The sequence below is a fragment of the Anoplopoma fimbria genome, unplaced genomic scaffold, assembly GCF_027596085.1.
Source record: "Anoplopoma fimbria isolate UVic2021 breed Golden Eagle Sablefish unplaced genomic scaffold, Afim_UVic_2022 Un_contig_7547_pilon_pilon, whole genome shotgun sequence".
NCBI lineage: Eukaryota > Metazoa > Chordata > Actinopteri > Perciformes > Anoplopomatidae > Anoplopoma > Anoplopoma fimbria.
The window spans coordinates 83605-101067 of NW_026551427.1; the positions used below are offsets into that span (position 1 = coordinate 83605).

Here is a 17463-nt window from a genome sequence, read left to right on the forward strand (position 1 = left end):
AATATATTAACCAGGAATCCCAGAGAAATACAAATTAAGCATGAAGGCGTCATAACTGAAGCTATAACTTACTGATAGATTTTGGTCATTGTGACCGATGGTAGTTCCTCTTTCTCGAGGAATGCTCTGGCCTCAGCTCCAATGAAAAGATCTTCATTTTTCAGCTGGTGTTCCTGACCGAGTGACACCTCTCTGACTGGGATATTCGCTATGGCTCTGGCTGGGAGAATGTAGCCCAAATACCTCTTCACCAGTCTAGTCATCTCGTTGTGGAGTTTGTGTATCAGCACCCCCTCTCCCTTTTGGTAAAAAATGGGTAACATGGGTAAAAATGTAATGTGAAAAAACTATTTCATGTATATATAATGCTAGGTGTTCAACATTCATCCTACCTACCTGGAAGGCAGTGTTGAACGCAACCAATGGCTTGAGAGCAGCACTCAGAAAAAGAAAATCAAACTTAATCTCAGGATCATTGAGGTAGCCTGCCAGATCCCTAACTTTAACACTAGTCTCGTCCTCGTAGCTGTTAAAGTAGGCCTGAAGAGCAGGCCACTGATTTAACATTCTCAGAATGCACGTGTGGAGGCTGAGCCATCTTGTTGAACAGTATCTTAATAGCTTCAGTTTGTCTGTGTCGGTGAACTCCACAAACTCCTTGTAGAGTTCATTTCTCTTTGCGCTATACCCGGAAACACAAACAAACAAACAAATATGGACAATAGTAAGAAAAGTTCAAAATGTGATGATGAAATAGCCTAGTAAAGATAAACCATTACATGAAATACTCCAGGTAAAATGACCAAGAATAGGCTGTCAAACTTTTTTTTATTAACTCACCTTTTATCAAAGTGGGAGTATACCCCGACCAACAACTGTTCCACTGGGGCCTTCATGGCCTTGATGCCGCAGCCTGTGGCAAGTTGGGCGAGGTGGCAAACAGCCCACATCCTGGATGTGAGGCTGCTTTGCTTTCAATTTTGTGATAACTGAATTGTGCCTTCCCTTCATAACATTGCAGTTATCCGAGTTGAAGGCCACCAGGTTATCCCATGTTATTCCTCTGGTTCTGTCATTAGACAAATGCATTTGTTGAAAACATAGGATGAAATTGAACATAGGAGGAAATTGAACTGAGCCTTAAGTGCATTAAACATCATTCCCTTGCTGAACTTGTAACTTTCAGTGACAATAAAGATGAATCTGATGTTATCTAAATCGGCAATAAACTTACGTTAAAGAGGTTGCCAGCTTCTCAAAAATGCTGTCTGCTGTTCCAACATTGCAGACTGGCAAATCAATAAATTTAGTGACCACCTCAAGACTATCTTCATCATATAGACGAGCCAAAATAACGAGCTCCTTCTCTTTCTGAAGTGTTGTTGATTCATCACACAGCAGACCAAATGGCTGGGTCTGGCAGGTGGCTGTCACCTCATCATTTAGCTCTGGGGCAATGGCACCTAAAAAAAAGAAATAAGTAACAGTGACTTTTAAATACTACTGTTTTGTTTTAATTATGCTGCTGCTTTGGGTCTATCGCTGCACCTGGCCCGTGGGTATTGCTGGGGACATTAGACTTTTCTACGTCAATCTAAATAGACTGAAGGTGGAATATGTGCGCGGGACGAGGGGGCGTGGCAGCGGCTGTTAGTGATCCACCCTGACAACGAGGGCGAGCCGGCCGTCACAAACATGGAAAGAAGGGGGCACGGGACTGTAAAATGTTTTAGGAGCCACTTACTTAACTGCCTAACGCCACTGACTAGGGCCCGTTGTTGTGACTACGTTACGCCACTGAACCAATAAATACAAGAAATACACCACCGTTTTATGGAAATTGTGAGGAAAAAAATGATAACTTACCTTTTAGGAGTTGTGTTGTCTTCGTTCTCCCAGACGAATATTTTTTGGCAATTGCGGAGTCAGGGAACATCGATGCCACAGTTGCTGAATATTCGTCACAAAACGAAAACGAGAGGTTGTTTTTGGCAACCAACATTGCCATTTTCAGCTCAGCCTGGAGCACTTGTTCCTGCTCGTTTTGTCCCTTAGTGATGAAACCCGTTATCGCCTGAGTGCCCTTTTGTGCCCCGGCAGCACGGACATGTTTCAGGGACTTTAAATGTTGACGGACGTCATTTTTACCGCCGTGCCCTATATTAAAATCAACCCGACACGCTTTACAAAAAGCGTGACTATTGTCCAGGTGACTATTTGATATTGAATCATACTCTTTGGTCCATTCCGACTTAAAAGTACACATATATTTAATCTTCTTCGATGGTACAACCGCTTCTGCCATTTTTATACGACCATTTACGGAGTTTGCTCCGCCATGTTTTTTTTTTAGCTCTGCGCTCTTGAGAAGTGACCATAGACGTGATCTGATTGGCTACAGCCTGTGCTGTCGTATTTGCTGCAAATGCATTTGATTGGCTGACGCTTGCGTTGCCTCTCATGCTTGCGTTTGATACATGATCTGGCAACTTTAGAACATTCGACACACATTTTGATTTGATTATAAATAAAATAAGTTTGGACATCGTGAAATACGGGAGTTAACCGGGAGAAATGACAAAACGGGAGGGCGGCGGGAGATGGATCAGAAAACGGGAGAAACCCGGGAAAAACGGGAGAGTTGGCAGCTCTGCCGGTAGTCCGAAGATTTCTGATGCGTTCTCCACTCTGCAGACGCAGCGGCGCTACTACTGGCTCGTTGGTGACGTCAGCTGAAGCCGTGAACGAGGAGCTCGTGCTTCTCCTCCCGCCCTAACGTCATTATCCAATCAGAGACGAGCTGCACACTTTTAAATTCAAAGTTAGGCGGACTCAGTGCTCATTTATCAAACTTGCGAAAAAAAACAGGTGCAGTTCCTCCGTAAATGACCCAATATTCATGGATGTTTTTATCTGGCTCACCAATCTCACTCACCAAATCTCAATATCACCAATATAAAACCTGCATCATGAAGCTCAGCACCAGATTGGCTACAAATAGCCATGATAAAAAAAAAACATTGGAATTATAATTGTATATTTTTATATATCCTATAAATAGATAGGCAACCTCGAGGTTCACAATGACATTTTTTTCACAGTGAGAATTTTTATTAGGCCTATCTCAATTTGCATAGTTTCATCAAGATCATGTTAAAAGTACAGCATAGACTTGTATATATGATTACATATATGTTTTGTATTTTTAAATCAACTGGCTAAAACTGTAGTTTCTACAATATTTGCATGTCAAATTAACATAATTGTTTTGTTAAGAGTATTACAGTATTTCGCTGTTTTTGTTACCAATATTTGTAGTTTTAACAAATAAATTTGATTATAATCACATATTGTTATTGTAAATATAACAAAAACATTTTGTTTAATAGTTTACAAAAGTTCACTGTGATTTAAACGAAAAATATATATTTTTGGGTTTACTATACTCTTCTGTAGGGATTTTACATAGTTTTTATGTAAATTTTACAACCATTTTTTACAGTGTATCAGACTAGCATTTAGCGGAGGTAGGCCTATAGCTCTCGAGTGCCCTTATAGTTTGCATTATGGCTCTTATTAGGCTATTGTTAGGCCTGTATTAGGCCTATGCCTATTGGTCCTATTATTATTATTATTGACCAGAATATGCGAGCATTGGTCATTTAAAAATAATATTCTATTTAACTTAGGCTATATGTTTTACATCATACGTAATCAAATAGGCTAGCCTATACTTACCAGCTGTCTGTGGGTATCGGGAGGGATTAAGAAGGACGTCGAAGCAGTTAAGCAGATCCAGGGAATCGTCAGGGAAACGGGCGTGTAAAGCATCGATCAGGTGTTGAATGTATCTTGTTCGGGCATTTTTGAAGGCTTGAACGGACCGGTCGCCTGCATGGGTCACTTGAATGCCTTTGTACATGCCTTCTTGGGAGTCCGTTTGGTACCTCTGTTCTTCTGGACCGGGTGCATCTCGCAGATGTGTGAGGGCCGAGACGGATGCTTGAACCATTGGTCGGATTGTGGCCAGATTCACATCCTCTTTCTGGAAAACCAAATTCAGTTTGGTCATCACGGGGAGAACATCAGCCAGTGTGTGCGTCAAGGCGATGAAGCTGTATGGCTGGATTTGTCCCAGGAGGCCTTGGGCTTGGGCATTTCCTCCCACAGCTTCTTCATTTAGCTCCATCACCAAAGCAGGCCAGTTATTTTTAATACTCTCCACTGCCCTATGCAATGACAGCCAGCGGACAGCGCATGGCTGCTTCAGACTCGTCATGTCCTCTTCGCTCAGAGTTGCTGTTAGTTGACGGAGGCGATTGGTCCTGCTAGCTGAGTGTTTGTAGAAGGAGTACACAGCGGAAATTGTGCGCTTGTAGGCTCCTACTCGGTCCACAGCTTTAGCGGCATCTATCGCGGCCAGCGCAGTACGATGGGCAACACAGTGCACCTGGATGGAAAACACACTCTCTTTTTCAGGAGAGCGCCAACTCCAGCATGCCTCCCCATCATTACGCTGGCTCCATCCGAGCCCAGTCCGGGGGAGGGTGGTTGTTACTGACGGGTTGAAATGAATTGTGGACAGCTCCACATTCCTGCCGTAATTTATTATGTGGAGAATCTCCGCTACTTTATCGAAAATACACTGTGCGGGACGTCCCCGAAAATACACTGTGCCGTCCCGGAGTGTACGTAGTTTCCCACAAAGCACGTCTCCACTCTTCCACTCACTTGCAATTTTACACAGGATCAACTTTTTGTCAACCGTTATGTTGACAGTCTCGTCAATTATGATCCCGATGTAATCACTGGCTCGTATTTTCTCATCCAATCCCTTCAACACCACATCCTCGAGAGCCATTTCCATGTCACAGATGGATTCGCTGTGCCGGTAAAGCCCCTCAGATGTGGTGAAATCCGGGGCCTGAACTGCTCTCAGAAGTTCTGTCATCCCCACATACTGATGACCCGGGATGTCGTGTTTGGCCATGTGAAACACAACTTTCATCTGCGAGCACAACTTTTTTTTGGAGGAGTCGGTGGCTTTCTCACATTGGCCTTTCATGGCCATTTGTAGCTGTTTTAGGTTGGCAGCCGAAATGTGATCATTGCACTGACTGTGCTCTGTTAAACTTGAGAATCGCATATTTGCGGACCCCGAGTGAAGCCATTCTTCCTCCCTGATTTTTCGCACTGAGCGCAAAACAGCCTCTCCTCATCCTCTACAATATCGCACCTCACCCAGGGGAACTTCTCTTTCCAGTCCGGCCTGAACGCCCGCGTTTTCCTCCTCTTTTCTGCTGGAGCCACGGGCACAGCATCAGCCGCCTCTTCTGACACAGGTGGAGGTGTGTGTGTGACGTCAGACCTGCCGCTGCTGCTACTTGGTTTGAAGAAGTGGGTGATCATATTTTGATTCGCCATGTTTGATAGATAGGCCCTACCGGTACTCCGCAAAGCTTGCCGCCGGCTTTCGCTAGATTGCCGCCGTTTAATTCATAAACATACGGTAGTCTATAGCGATCAATTTGAGCGTGTGCACGAAATGTAACAACTTATTTATTTTATCACACAGGCTACGCTACAATCAAAACCCTCATTGTTTTACATGAATTGGCTAAACAAATGACCACTGTAGCATATTTAAACACAATTCAAATTAACACATTCAAAAGTATTTCGGCTCAATTTAAAAGGTTGAATCTCCTCGTGACTGAATGTTCGTATAAAGCGCGCATGCTGTATGTGCGCAGGGTTGATGCGCGCATACAGCATGCGCGCTTTTTCTGTGGAGAACCAGCGCCTTGAATATTCCGCATAAAACGAAACCGGATAGTTTTCGAACGTTTCGGCTCCGCGTGGACGGGGCCTTATTTCCAATCGGTCATTCTGACCGGAGACATTTGGAATTTTCGGTCCTCCTCATTTTTTTCCGGTCAAAGACCGGTAATTACCGGTCAACGGGAACTCTAGTCATGATACCTATAAATCTACTGGGAATTCATCCAATAAACATTGTAAATGAACATGAATCCTCTCAAGTCAAGTCCATTTTAATTCAAGTGCAAGAACATGGATTAAACAAATATACCATTTACAAAATCTGAAAATACTACATACAATATCAAAACCTCACAAAACATTGTAAATGAACATGAATCCTCTCAAGTGAAGTCCATTCAAGTGCAAGAACATGGATTAAACAAATATACCATTTACAAAATCTGAAAATACTACATACAATATGATATAATACAAATACAAATAAACTGACCAGTTTTGTTCAATGGCTACCTACCCCATTCTCCCCTACAGTATCTTATAGAAGCTTCCAGAGAGTTTCGTAATCATGTTTTTTAATGCAAACTTTCCGGGCTCTTGCTCTCAGATCATTAGCCAAGCAATGACTTTGAAGCCAAGACTTGACATAAACATCTGGTTTGAACATTTGTAGTGGAGGGCCGACACACTTGATGAAAAGCAAGGCTGACATACTTTTCACCTCTAGCGTGTTTCTAGTTGTGGTTAAAATGTTCATCTGACTGAACCCACGCTCACACTCAGCTGTGGAGATGACCAGTGTGTTCACTGCTTGAAGGAGGGGTTTTAGCTCTTCTGGTGCTTGTGGTGTCATTTCACCAACAGATTTGAGTTTCACCATATCAATATATTCCCTCATTCCTCTCTGAATTTGTCTGCCATTATCAAGCTTGAAAAAGGAGCAGAGTTCCTGTATTTCCTTTTCGGCATAACGAACACCACACACATCTGGCCAGTTTGATGGCTGCAGCACTTTGACATTGTTAAGAAAGCTCTGGTACTCTTCTTTGCTTCTCTGTTTTCCAGGCAGTGATCCCATTCTTGATTCAATTTTAGCAGCCAAAGCATGAAAGAAATGTTGGTGGTTTATTTCTCTGCTGTGTCTTAAATTATTTGTCAGTGGCACCCCTTTGAATAGCTTCAAACCCATTGCAGTCTGAGCCACTTCTGCCGCTGGTCCAGGCTGCTCTGCCATGGACTTCAACACACGGACCTGCCGACTGAGAGTTGCTACAGCCTTGGGGAGCGTCATGTTTCTGTCTTGAAGAGAGAGAGAGAATTCAGACAACTCTTCTAAAGCGTCATACATGATTCCAAGATTGTGCACAAAGGTGGCATTAGAAAGGCGATCTATTAAACCACTGAACATGCATCTCTCTGTTGAACTTCTTTTAGGATCAACTGAGGCATTAGAAAAGTGCTTGTGGATTGCAGGGTACTGCTGCCATACAGCTTTAATGGTCCTGTAACTGGATGCCACCCATCTAGTGCTGAGAATTCTCCCTATGTTCAGACACTGTAAAGCAAGTTCCTCACAACATTCAGTGAGCTCACGACGGTTTTTGGCCGATGCATGATAGAGACTGTACACTTTGTCAAAGAAAAACTGGAAGTCATTCATCCCTACAGTTTCTTCAACAGCATCTCCAACACTCAACTCAAGACGGTGGTTCATGCAGTGCCACACCATTACGTTTGGAAACTTTTCTACAATTTTGGTTGCAACACCTGCTTTACTTCCAAGCATTACAGAAGCTCCATCTGATGCAAAGCAAACAAAGCGTTCACTCAGAATAGCTTCAGAGAAGCCATGATGTGACAGGTTATTCATTAGAGCTTGATAAATTTCACCTGCATTGGTAGCAGAAAGCTCAACTAGATCCAAGAAGAATGTTAGGGGCTCTTCACTCATCCCTAGGCTCGCTCTAATATAAATTATCAATACTGATTTTTTACTGTCAGTTGTAGCTTCATCTATCATAACAGAAAGTTTTGCTCCACTTTGAAGGACCTTTCCAACTACTCTCTTTCGCATTTCATTTGCTATGTGTTGGCTGATTGTTGCACAGGAATGGTCTGAATGTAAAGTTCTTCCCATGTCTAGTCCATTCAAGACTTGCAGATCAATATCGGACGGTAGATCTGTGAAAGGCCTTCCAGATTTTACAATCTTGTACACTGTACGAAATACCCTATCAGTAGTTAAGAAGTGATCCCTTTGCATTTCAGAAGTCAATGTTTCCAATGTCTTTTCTTTTGCTTTTTCCATGGTTTTCTCAGCTGCTTGGTGATAGTCTGACATTCTATGCTTGTGTATTTTCTTACGAAGAGACTGCAGCTGTGCTGCTCGGTTTGCACCATAGGCTGTAACTTTAACGTTGGACCACTCATCAGCAATATGCAACTGGCTGCTCCCACCTGTACTTGGCCCAACTACTTTCATTTTCTGGCAGGTTAGGCAGCCAAGTTTTTTGCTTTGACATATTAGCCATGGATAATACTTTTTTTTCTCCCTGAACTTGGTAGATGTCCAGCATTCAGGGATATCTTGCTCATCATCTCCCTGGTTATTTTGGTCAGAATCATCGACACTATCTTGCCCTGCTTCTGCCTCCTCCTCCGCCTCTCTTCTTTTTTCTACCACAAAAACATCAAATCTGTGTTAAAGCCCCACTTATTATTATTATTATTATTATTATTATTATTATTATTATTATAGGATTAGCTACATTTCCCCCTCTTCGAAAAAGAAAAGTGTCTATTGTGAATTATCAAACCTGTTCCTTCTCCAGCTCTAGGCTCCTCTGCTTCTGCCTCCTCCTCCTCCTCCCTTCTTTTTTCTACCACAAAAACATAAAATCTATATTAAACCCCCTTGGTAGGATTAGCTACATTTCCCCCTCTTCGAAAAAGAAAAGTGTCTATTGTGAATTATCAAACCTGTTCCTTCTCCAGCTCTAGGCTCCTCTGCTCTCCTTCCTGCTTCCTCGCCATGATTATCCTGCTCTATATGAAGAAAACAACGGCATTATGGTTTTGTTAGAATGAGCAGACAGTGAAGTAGGCCTACTGTCAAGTTATGTTTTTTTCATATAAAATAAGAGCGATGACATTCAACCACCAGATGCCGTGATCACACGATTCGGAGGCATGCATCACATTTACAGACATCCCAACCTGCAAAAAGTCATTTCAGGGAGGTATTCCCCCCCTAGGTCTACGTATTTCTGTTGTGGTCCCTAAAAGTTATAAAAGCAAAAATATGTAGATTACTTTTACTATTTATTATATGCTGCTACTACTATCCTGTTTATGTTAACTGCTTTTATTTGTATTCCATTGCAACTTTAAAATTTCTTTCTTTTTTGGGGCACTCTCCCTGTGCCATGGTGCCCCTGTACACTGAACTGATTAATTCGTTTCGGGAGAAGAGATAAAAGCCCGCCCACACTGAAAATTGATTGGTTGATTTACCGAAACCGGCCAATCAGGATGCTCCTGAAGCACACACGCACACTGCCTCACACACGCACAGTCTCTAGGTCCCTCTCCCTCTCTGTCGCGCGCTACACAGATGCGAACGCAGTTTGAAGAAATCAAATCTGACATTAACTTTATGAATGTATGAAAAGTCTAACCTGACGTTGGCTACTAGCAGCTAGCTGCCTGGCGTAAGGCTAGTTAACAAGAAAAAAACCGTAAGCTCCAAACTATATCTGTTTGAACTGTTAAATGTTACACAAAAAAAAAAACAGTCTAGTTCCGATGCCAATATTTTAGGCTGTTGTTGTACGGGTTTTATAGAATATTGTAATAAAATTCAGGCGGTGATTTAAGTTTAGACATGACTAGGCTAGTCCTATATAAAACCATTGACATCCCCACAATTGTTTTATACCTCAGAATTGTTTGTTTGGTTGTATTGTAAATTAGGCTTATAGGCTGTAATCAGATAGCCTCAAAGTTTTGAAGATTTTAACAGTCTAAAAGCTGAACTGACAATTACGTCGCAGAGTCAGCTGAGCCCTGACAATGAGGGTATGTTCACGAAGTCCGGCAGTTTGGCTGTCAGTGTTTGATCGTGATTAAAAAAAAGTACACATTCAAAATGCACCCCATCTATCTTCAAGATTGAACAACTATGTACAATTGAACAACTATACTGGCTAATGTAGGGTGAAGATGAAAAGCAAAAAAACAGGGATTAGAGCAGAAGCTTTGGCAAGCGGCCCTGCGTTGCTAAGTAACGAACACCTTTACTGAGCGCAGAGCACAAGTAAGCGCATTATCATAACATCCTTAACTGTGTTGTTATCGCCTCTGTCCAGAGATTACACCTTTGGTGACATATCATAAGTATTCTTGACTTACCTTCGGTGGTACTTTTTGTCCTCTTAAAGCCGAAGTAGTCCCTCAGATCAAGCTGTCCTTGTCGCTTATTGTTGGCCATGTTGCTGAAATCACATGCTGCGCTGCTATCACTGACGCTGACTGACGTGACATATGTGCACGAGCCCCTCGTCCACAGTATTTTAGCGGCTAAAATACTGTGGATGAGGGCACGTGACGTGCACATATAAAATGTAGAATGTTGAAAATTAAATAGTGGCAATATTTCAACATTAATTGATCAAATAACAGGGGATGGGAAGGGGGGATGGCCGTTTCATAAGGGGGATGGTTTTGACCATTTTAATACCTAAGGGGGATGCCATCCCCCCATCCCCCTCAACTCGACGTTAGAGAGAGAGAGAGAGAGAGAAAAAAAGACAAACTAACATACGGTAATAAGTTTGAGGAAACAAACACAGAGGCTGGCTAAATAGTAAATCTATATCATGTGAGGCTGGAACCTGCGCAGAAAAACAAACAAACAGCAAAGACCGAAAAACGAATGAAAATAGCGCCACGTGATGTCAGCATAACAACCTTAACCTTAATCCTCAGACAGGTAATGTTAACTGTAACATTATAGTAAGAGCTTCAATTAAACAAAGGTGATAACGGTGCAATGAGTAAATGTTGCCCTGCTGCGTTTTATCAACTGATGTTACAAAACGTCTCTCATTCAGCAGTCCTGAAGAGAGAACTTCCAGTTAGCTAGAATGCAAACTTATTTTATAGCCTATTCTAGATTTTAAGAGAGGTTGTGAGATGTAAATGGCTTTTTCCCTCTTTTTTATGCTGGTCTAGATGGAAACTCGTGGCAAGAAGAGAGGTGAAGGGAGCAGCAAGACTAAAAGACCATCCAACCCTAACCTGTGTTCCTCTATGACTGGTGAGTTTAAAAACATTAGAAATCATTGAATAAATATATAGTTTTCCAATAATTTTGAAGCCTCGTACTGTATGAGGCATGCATGTATAAAAGTGGTATCACCTTGGCAGCTCATACACTTTTGTGTGTTCCATATAATAAACATTACATACATGATGTCCCAGTTTCTTCAATACTATGGATAACAATAGGCAACGTCTTGTAATGGTTTTAGGCTAGATAAATTGATTTTTACATGACTTAGGCCAAAAGACAGAGGGATTTGGAGTAATGCATCTCAAAATCTTGGGTTATCTTTAAATTCCTAGCTAGGAGATTTGACTAAATGTCATTCTGTTGGTAGTGCCACCTCAGGATGATCAATCTGTAGATGAGGTTGGCATGCAACCGAAGACCAAAAAGGCCACAGTTGGTTGTTCCCTGAAGGAATCACGTAAGTCTTGTGCATACTATGGAAGTTTGTGTAAGTGAAACAGTAATGCGTCTCTAAATTTATGGGGAAAATTTCATATTCTGCCTGAAGCCCAGTTAGGAGTTTGACTAATTGTTGTTTCTGTGTCTGTTGGTAGTAAAAATTCAGGATTCTCTATCTGAAGATGAAGTTGTCATGCAGCCGAAGACCAAAAAGGCCAAACGTCGCAGTTCCCCCCAAAAATTATGTAAGTGAAAAGTTATTAAAGACAATACCTTCCCCTAGTCTAGACTAGCAGACTAGCATGGTGAAATGTTGTCTGTCTGTCTTTCACTGTCAGTGTATAGTCAAAGATAGAATAGGGAGAATTACCAGAATACCGCCATCTATTGATCAAGATAGGCAACAACAACATAAAAATAATTCCTGCTGTCGGTTGCCAGACTGTTGCTAGGTAAAACACACCATTGCTAAGGACGCTGCTCTGATCAGAAGACACAGAGGAGGAGAACTATGCAGAATATTTACCTTGTGTTTCGTTTTTACCTTCATTAAACAGCTTTGGATGACTTGTAACTTGTTACAGGGATAGTGGAGGCTCCTTCCACATTGTGGCTGAAAACCAAATTTGCGCTCAGAGTCACTGGTGTTACAGCTCTCGTCTCGGTGAAAAAAAACAACGTTTCGGGCCTTGGCCCTTCATTAAACATCAGACTTGTCTGATGAAGGGCCAAGGCCCAAAACGTCACATGTGAGTGACATTAAACTGTCACAGGAGCAGACTACTAGTGTGCGGTCTCCGTTTTTACTTTACCTGTTCCTTTCTTGGCGGTCCAGCACCTAGTTTTTGAGAGATTGTTGGGGATGTGGGTCCGTGTACGTTTCGTTAGTTTGATTTTTCCTTCAAACCGAACTGTCAGAAAACGAAAGTAATCCGTGTATCATTCGTTCATTCTATTTTCAATTGGAAATCAAAAATCAAAAAATGAAAAAGTGACAGCTTATTTTGTTTTTAAATCCAACACAAAAAACAAAAACATGTCTGGTTTTTCATATTTCAATTTTAGGCTCAGATCAAAAATACAAAATTGAAAAACAGGCAGCAGGACTGATTTTGATTTTAATATTTAATTGGTCGGGTTTACATGACCCGGAAGTTTGGCGATATCAAAGAGACGCAGTCACAAAGATCATTCATAGTGGCAGTGAACATCCGAGGAGCTGGAGGGTAAAACATCAGTTCAGCGACAAGTAAAAAAAAAAACTCACTGTAGCCTATATTCGTGCAGGAGCGGAGACACAGCCGTTGCAGGGGAATGAACGCCGTTCATGCCTGGTGTACATCCCCGTGCCCCGTCGTGCAGGAGGAATATCTCCGTACACCGGGCATGAATGTCCGTTCATTCCCCTGCATGCGCAATGGCTGTGTCTCTGCTCCTGCACGAATATAGGCTACAGTGAGGTTTTTTTTAACAAGCAAATCATACTGTCTACTCTGTACAGTAATAAAGAGTGTATAGTGTCCGGTCTTGTCGCTGAACTGATGGTTTACCCTCCAGCTCCACGGATGGTCGCTGTCACTATTGATGTTTGGGACTGCATCTCTTTGATATCGCCAAACTTCCGGGTCACGTAAACCCGACCAATTAAATATTAAAATCAAATTCAGTCCTGCTGCCTGTTTTTTCATTTCGTATTCTTGATCTGAAATATGAAAAACCAGACATTTTTTCGTTTTTTGTGTTGGATTCAAAAACAAAAAACAAAATAAGCTGTCACTTTTTAGTTTTTTGATTTTTGATTTCCAATCGAAAATAGAATGAATGAATGATACACGGATTACGGATTCAATAGTTTTCGGACAGTTCGGTTTGAAGAAAAAATCAAACTAACGAAACATACACTGACCGATGTGCGTGTATATCTCTCTTTTCACTACACAAATACAGACATTGTAACGTGATAATCCATCAATCCACCGATTGATTATTAAAAAGGCTTCGTTGAAAGCAAGCGACCAGGAGCAGGCTCAGGAAAACAGCGGAGAAGTGAGCCAAAATGGCGACAACAGAAAGTTATTGTCGAACCCAGTAAATCTTTTTCAAATAATGAATTCAGAGTAAATCTATTTTTTTAATGGAAAAGCAATACTTTTATTCTGCATCCCTCTAAATGCTCTGTAGGTATTTTTAAAATAATATGGCTTTTAATAAAGATTATCCATATTCAACCTATAACCTCTATTATTTAACCATGTTTAGGAAAGGCTTTCTAAACTTTTTCTGTTTATTTTAACATTTATTTTCTCTCAAATTATGCAGTGTCACCAACGGGAGCATCATTAATCACAAAATTGAAAGAGGAGAACAAATTGGCTAAGATGAAAATACAACGCCTGGAGGAGCGGGTGAAGCACCTGGAAGAGGCTAACATCGATCTCAAAAAGGACAAAGATTTTCTGCTTAGTAGATTTGACGAGAAGCCAGGTACAATTCCATTAACCCCCCACCACACACTTCAAAGACCATAGCATACAGTAAATGTATACTACATATATACATATAATATATATGTATATATTATGTGTGTGTGTGTGTGTGTGTGTGTGTGTGTGTGTGTGTGTGTGTGTGTGTGTATACAGTATGTCATATACACCCACACACAAACAGTATATTATTTACTTTGCTTACTCTATAGTCTCTCGACATGTTAATTTCCACAGGTCCTTCTCACAAGAGTGCAAAGAAAGAAGTCATCTCTACCTCCTCTGAAACACCCTCAGCCTCATCCTCTGATGAGTCATTCTTCTCAGAGGAAGAAGAGGTTAAGGTAAAGGAGAAGAAGAAGAAGAGGAAGACCAAGAAGCCAATGAAAACCTTAGAGCCACACAGTCGCTCAAGGAGTAAGTGGAGCTATTGGCTTAACAGGTTTTGCTCTTAAAGAGGAATCCCATTCATTTTTCACTCAAAGAATCTATGGGGGTAACACAACTGCAGGGGTGAAAAGTAATGAGTTACATTTACTCTAGTTACTGTAATAGAGTAGTTTTTTGTGTACAATAACTTGAGTAAATATTGTTGGAAGAAATTTACTTAGTTACATTTTAAATAGCTTCAGCTACAAAGTAAAAAATTCGTTCAGCTCCATCTACACCAAAATACCCCCCCCTCCTTGGGAGCAGACAGGAAATACACTAAAGAAGCAAGTGTGTGTGAGGGAGTGAGGGAGAGATTTTTAAGCTATCTATTTTTATCTTTATTTTATTTTTTTATCCCTGTGGAACTGAAATTGGTATCGAGTATTGAAAATTTTCCTGAATATCGAATGAATGTTCGAATGGCTCTGGGCAACTGCAGTGTCAGAAGGTCAGAATCGAAAAGATTGTGCCACGAGGAGCTAAAAAAAAAAGAACTAAGTAACTTTTACTCTGAGTACATTTTAAATTAGCTACTTTTTACTTTTACTTGAGTAGATTTTTACACCAGTACTTTTACTTTTACTTGAGTAAAATTTCATCTAGGTGACTGTACTTTTACTTGAGTAGATTTTTTATGACTCTTTCCACCCCTGCACAACTGTAGCTGAAACCTGACCTAATTGTTCATCAACATTATCCTCTTGTTTGAGGTGTCTGTGTACCAAGTAGTAGTAAAAAAGAACAAGAACATTTGGCACTACATAAATCAAGTTACAGCTAAAGCTTACTTCATGGAGCATATAGCATAAAACTGAAACTTAAGGCCATTCTCTCCATTAGGTCAGCTTTAGCTGCCTGACCATAACTCAGTGTATGTTGCACCAAAGGTTGTCCTCGACTAAAGATTTTCATAGTCGAGTCTGATTTGTCAGATTTTGCCCTCAGTCGACTAATCGTTGATTCATGATGTTTATTGATTCATGATCTCATTTGCATTTCTTTCTGCTACAGAAAAAAAGAGTTTAAACACCCGAATAAACAAATACTTCAGTCTCATTATAATATAAGAAAACATAAATTCTGTGTAAAATCAGATGTTCAGCACTGCAGCAGGGAGCACCCCTATATATTCAGAATCCTTTTTTTTTTCCACAACCACATTTTGCGACTATTTGACGAGGTTCAGTCGAATCAGACTTCTCCGAATCGAATCGTTGAATAGTTGACTATTTGAATAGTATTCAAATTAATAAATATGAATAAATAATAGTATTCAAATAAATTTTCTTCTTTTTCCTATGGACCACATGTGATGAGCTTGAACAATGGGGCTTAGGTCTAACACCAAACTTCTCCTTTAAGGAAATCAATCATAACTAATTCAAATTTTGTCATCTTCTCTTCCAAGTGACAACCATCGATGGCGTGGTGCGGCGCTACATGAGGGCTCTCAAGAGCTTCAAAAAAACTGGATCCATGAAGCGAGCCTTTGAGCATTTGGGGGTGGACCGGAACACCATAGCAAGGACCGCCCCAATCGCTGAGGTCCACATCATTTTCCCAGACATATTTGAGGGTTTGAGTAAAGATAGCCATGACAAAATCTCCACCTTCACAGAGAGGTGCAGGGAAGCCATAACAGCAGAAATGGCGAGCACACTGACGCACAAAAAAAATGCAGGTGAACTACTGCCGATCACTTACAAAATGACCTAATCATTAGACAATTGGCTTTATGCACAGCTCCACGACTTCCTGAAATAAGCCAGCTCGTTTATTTCATGTCTTACATTATTGGACCAACTGATTAATCCAGGTGTGTCTGACCTCACAACAATGGTCAGGCACACCTGGATTAATCAGTTGGTCCAATAATGTAAGACATGAAATAAACGAGCTGGCTTATTTCAGGAAGTCTTGGAGCTGTGCATAAAGCCAATTAGTCAATAGTTTTTATTGTTGTTCATATTTTGTTAAGAAACTTTTTCCAGTATTTGTGTTTGCTTGTTTTGTAGCAATGTTGCAGTTATTACAGGCCCAGAAGTCACAATGTATGCCAGCAATAGCTGGTTAAGTTTGATTTGAGTCATTAGACCTCTAGATTTTGAGTTAAGTTTGATATTGTTGATAGCTACTGGTCAGGAGCAGCAAAGCATTCTGTAAGGGTGATCAAAAGCAGCTTTTACCCATTAGTTCGAGTAAAAATGGTAAGGGAAATACATGCAACATGTTCATGGTCAGTAATCATGACATGAGTGTTGAGCAGAAGAGGTTTCTAAGCACATTGTAACGTGTATAGTATAATGTTGTGACCTTGTGTCGTGATAATGATGATGACAGCCAGTTCATATGTTCATGAGAAAATAAAATTGTCAATGATGTTATAATAAAAACATTGTTATAATGATGTCATAACAGTCAGTTTATCCTTCATGATATGTTAATGACAGATCAAAATGCTACCACTTTACTTTAGGTCAAAGAATTTCTTCATTACATTGTCATAATGATGTCATGACAGTCAGTTTATCCTTCATGATATGTTAATGACAGATCAAAATGCTACCACTTTACTTTAGGTCAAAGAATTTCTTCATTACATTGTCATAATGATGTCATGACAGTCAGTTTATCCTTCATGATATGTTAATGACAGATCAAAATGCTACCACTTTACTTTAGGTCAAAGAATTTTGTCATTACATTGTCATAATGATGTCATGACAGTCAGTTTATCCTTCATGATATGTTAATGTCAGATCAAAATGCTACCACTTTACTTTAGGTCAAAGAATTTTGTCATTACATTGTCATAATGATGTCATGACAGTCAGTTTTTGGTATTCTGTCAAACATCAATGACCAAGTGCTAGAATTGGTCTTTAACCTTGCACAGCTAATTATAATTATCATTGTCAACTTGCCATAAACACAAAAATAGATGCATATTTCGTTAATGTCAGGTTGTCGTGACAGAGACATTTTCTAGTAATGTCACTTTGAATAATGTCACGTTGTCATAATAAGGACATCTCA

The 17463-nt window shown here is 40.6% G+C and overlaps 2 protein-coding genes across 2 annotated transcripts; one reads left to right on the forward strand and one right to left on the reverse strand.

Annotated features, from left to right (window-relative positions):
- Window positions 1-6291: 6291 nt before the first annotated feature.
- LOC129115546 (uncharacterized) lies at window positions 6292-10406 on the reverse strand. Its single transcript, XM_054626955.1, has 4 exons — window positions 10395-10406; window positions 10192-10337; window positions 8761-8826; window positions 6292-7080 (listed from the first exon to the last, which is right to left on the reverse strand). Coding segments are annotated over exons 1-4 (975 nt in total). The 5' UTR covers window positions 10397-10406; the 3' UTR covers window positions 6292-6319.
- Window positions 10407-11675: 1269 nt separating this feature from the next.
- Window positions 11676-16153, forward strand: LOC129115545 (coiled-coil domain-containing protein 106-like). The gene is made up of 5 exons (XM_054626954.1): window positions 11676-11757; window positions 13832-13996; window positions 14233-14308; window positions 14363-14412; window positions 15836-16153. The coding sequence occupies exons 1-5, from the start codon at window positions 11706-11708 to the stop codon at window positions 16141-16143; spliced, it is 651 nt and encodes a 216-aa protein (XP_054482929.1). The 5' UTR covers window positions 11676-11705; the 3' UTR covers window positions 16144-16153.
- Window positions 16154-17463: the final 1310 nt, after the last annotated feature.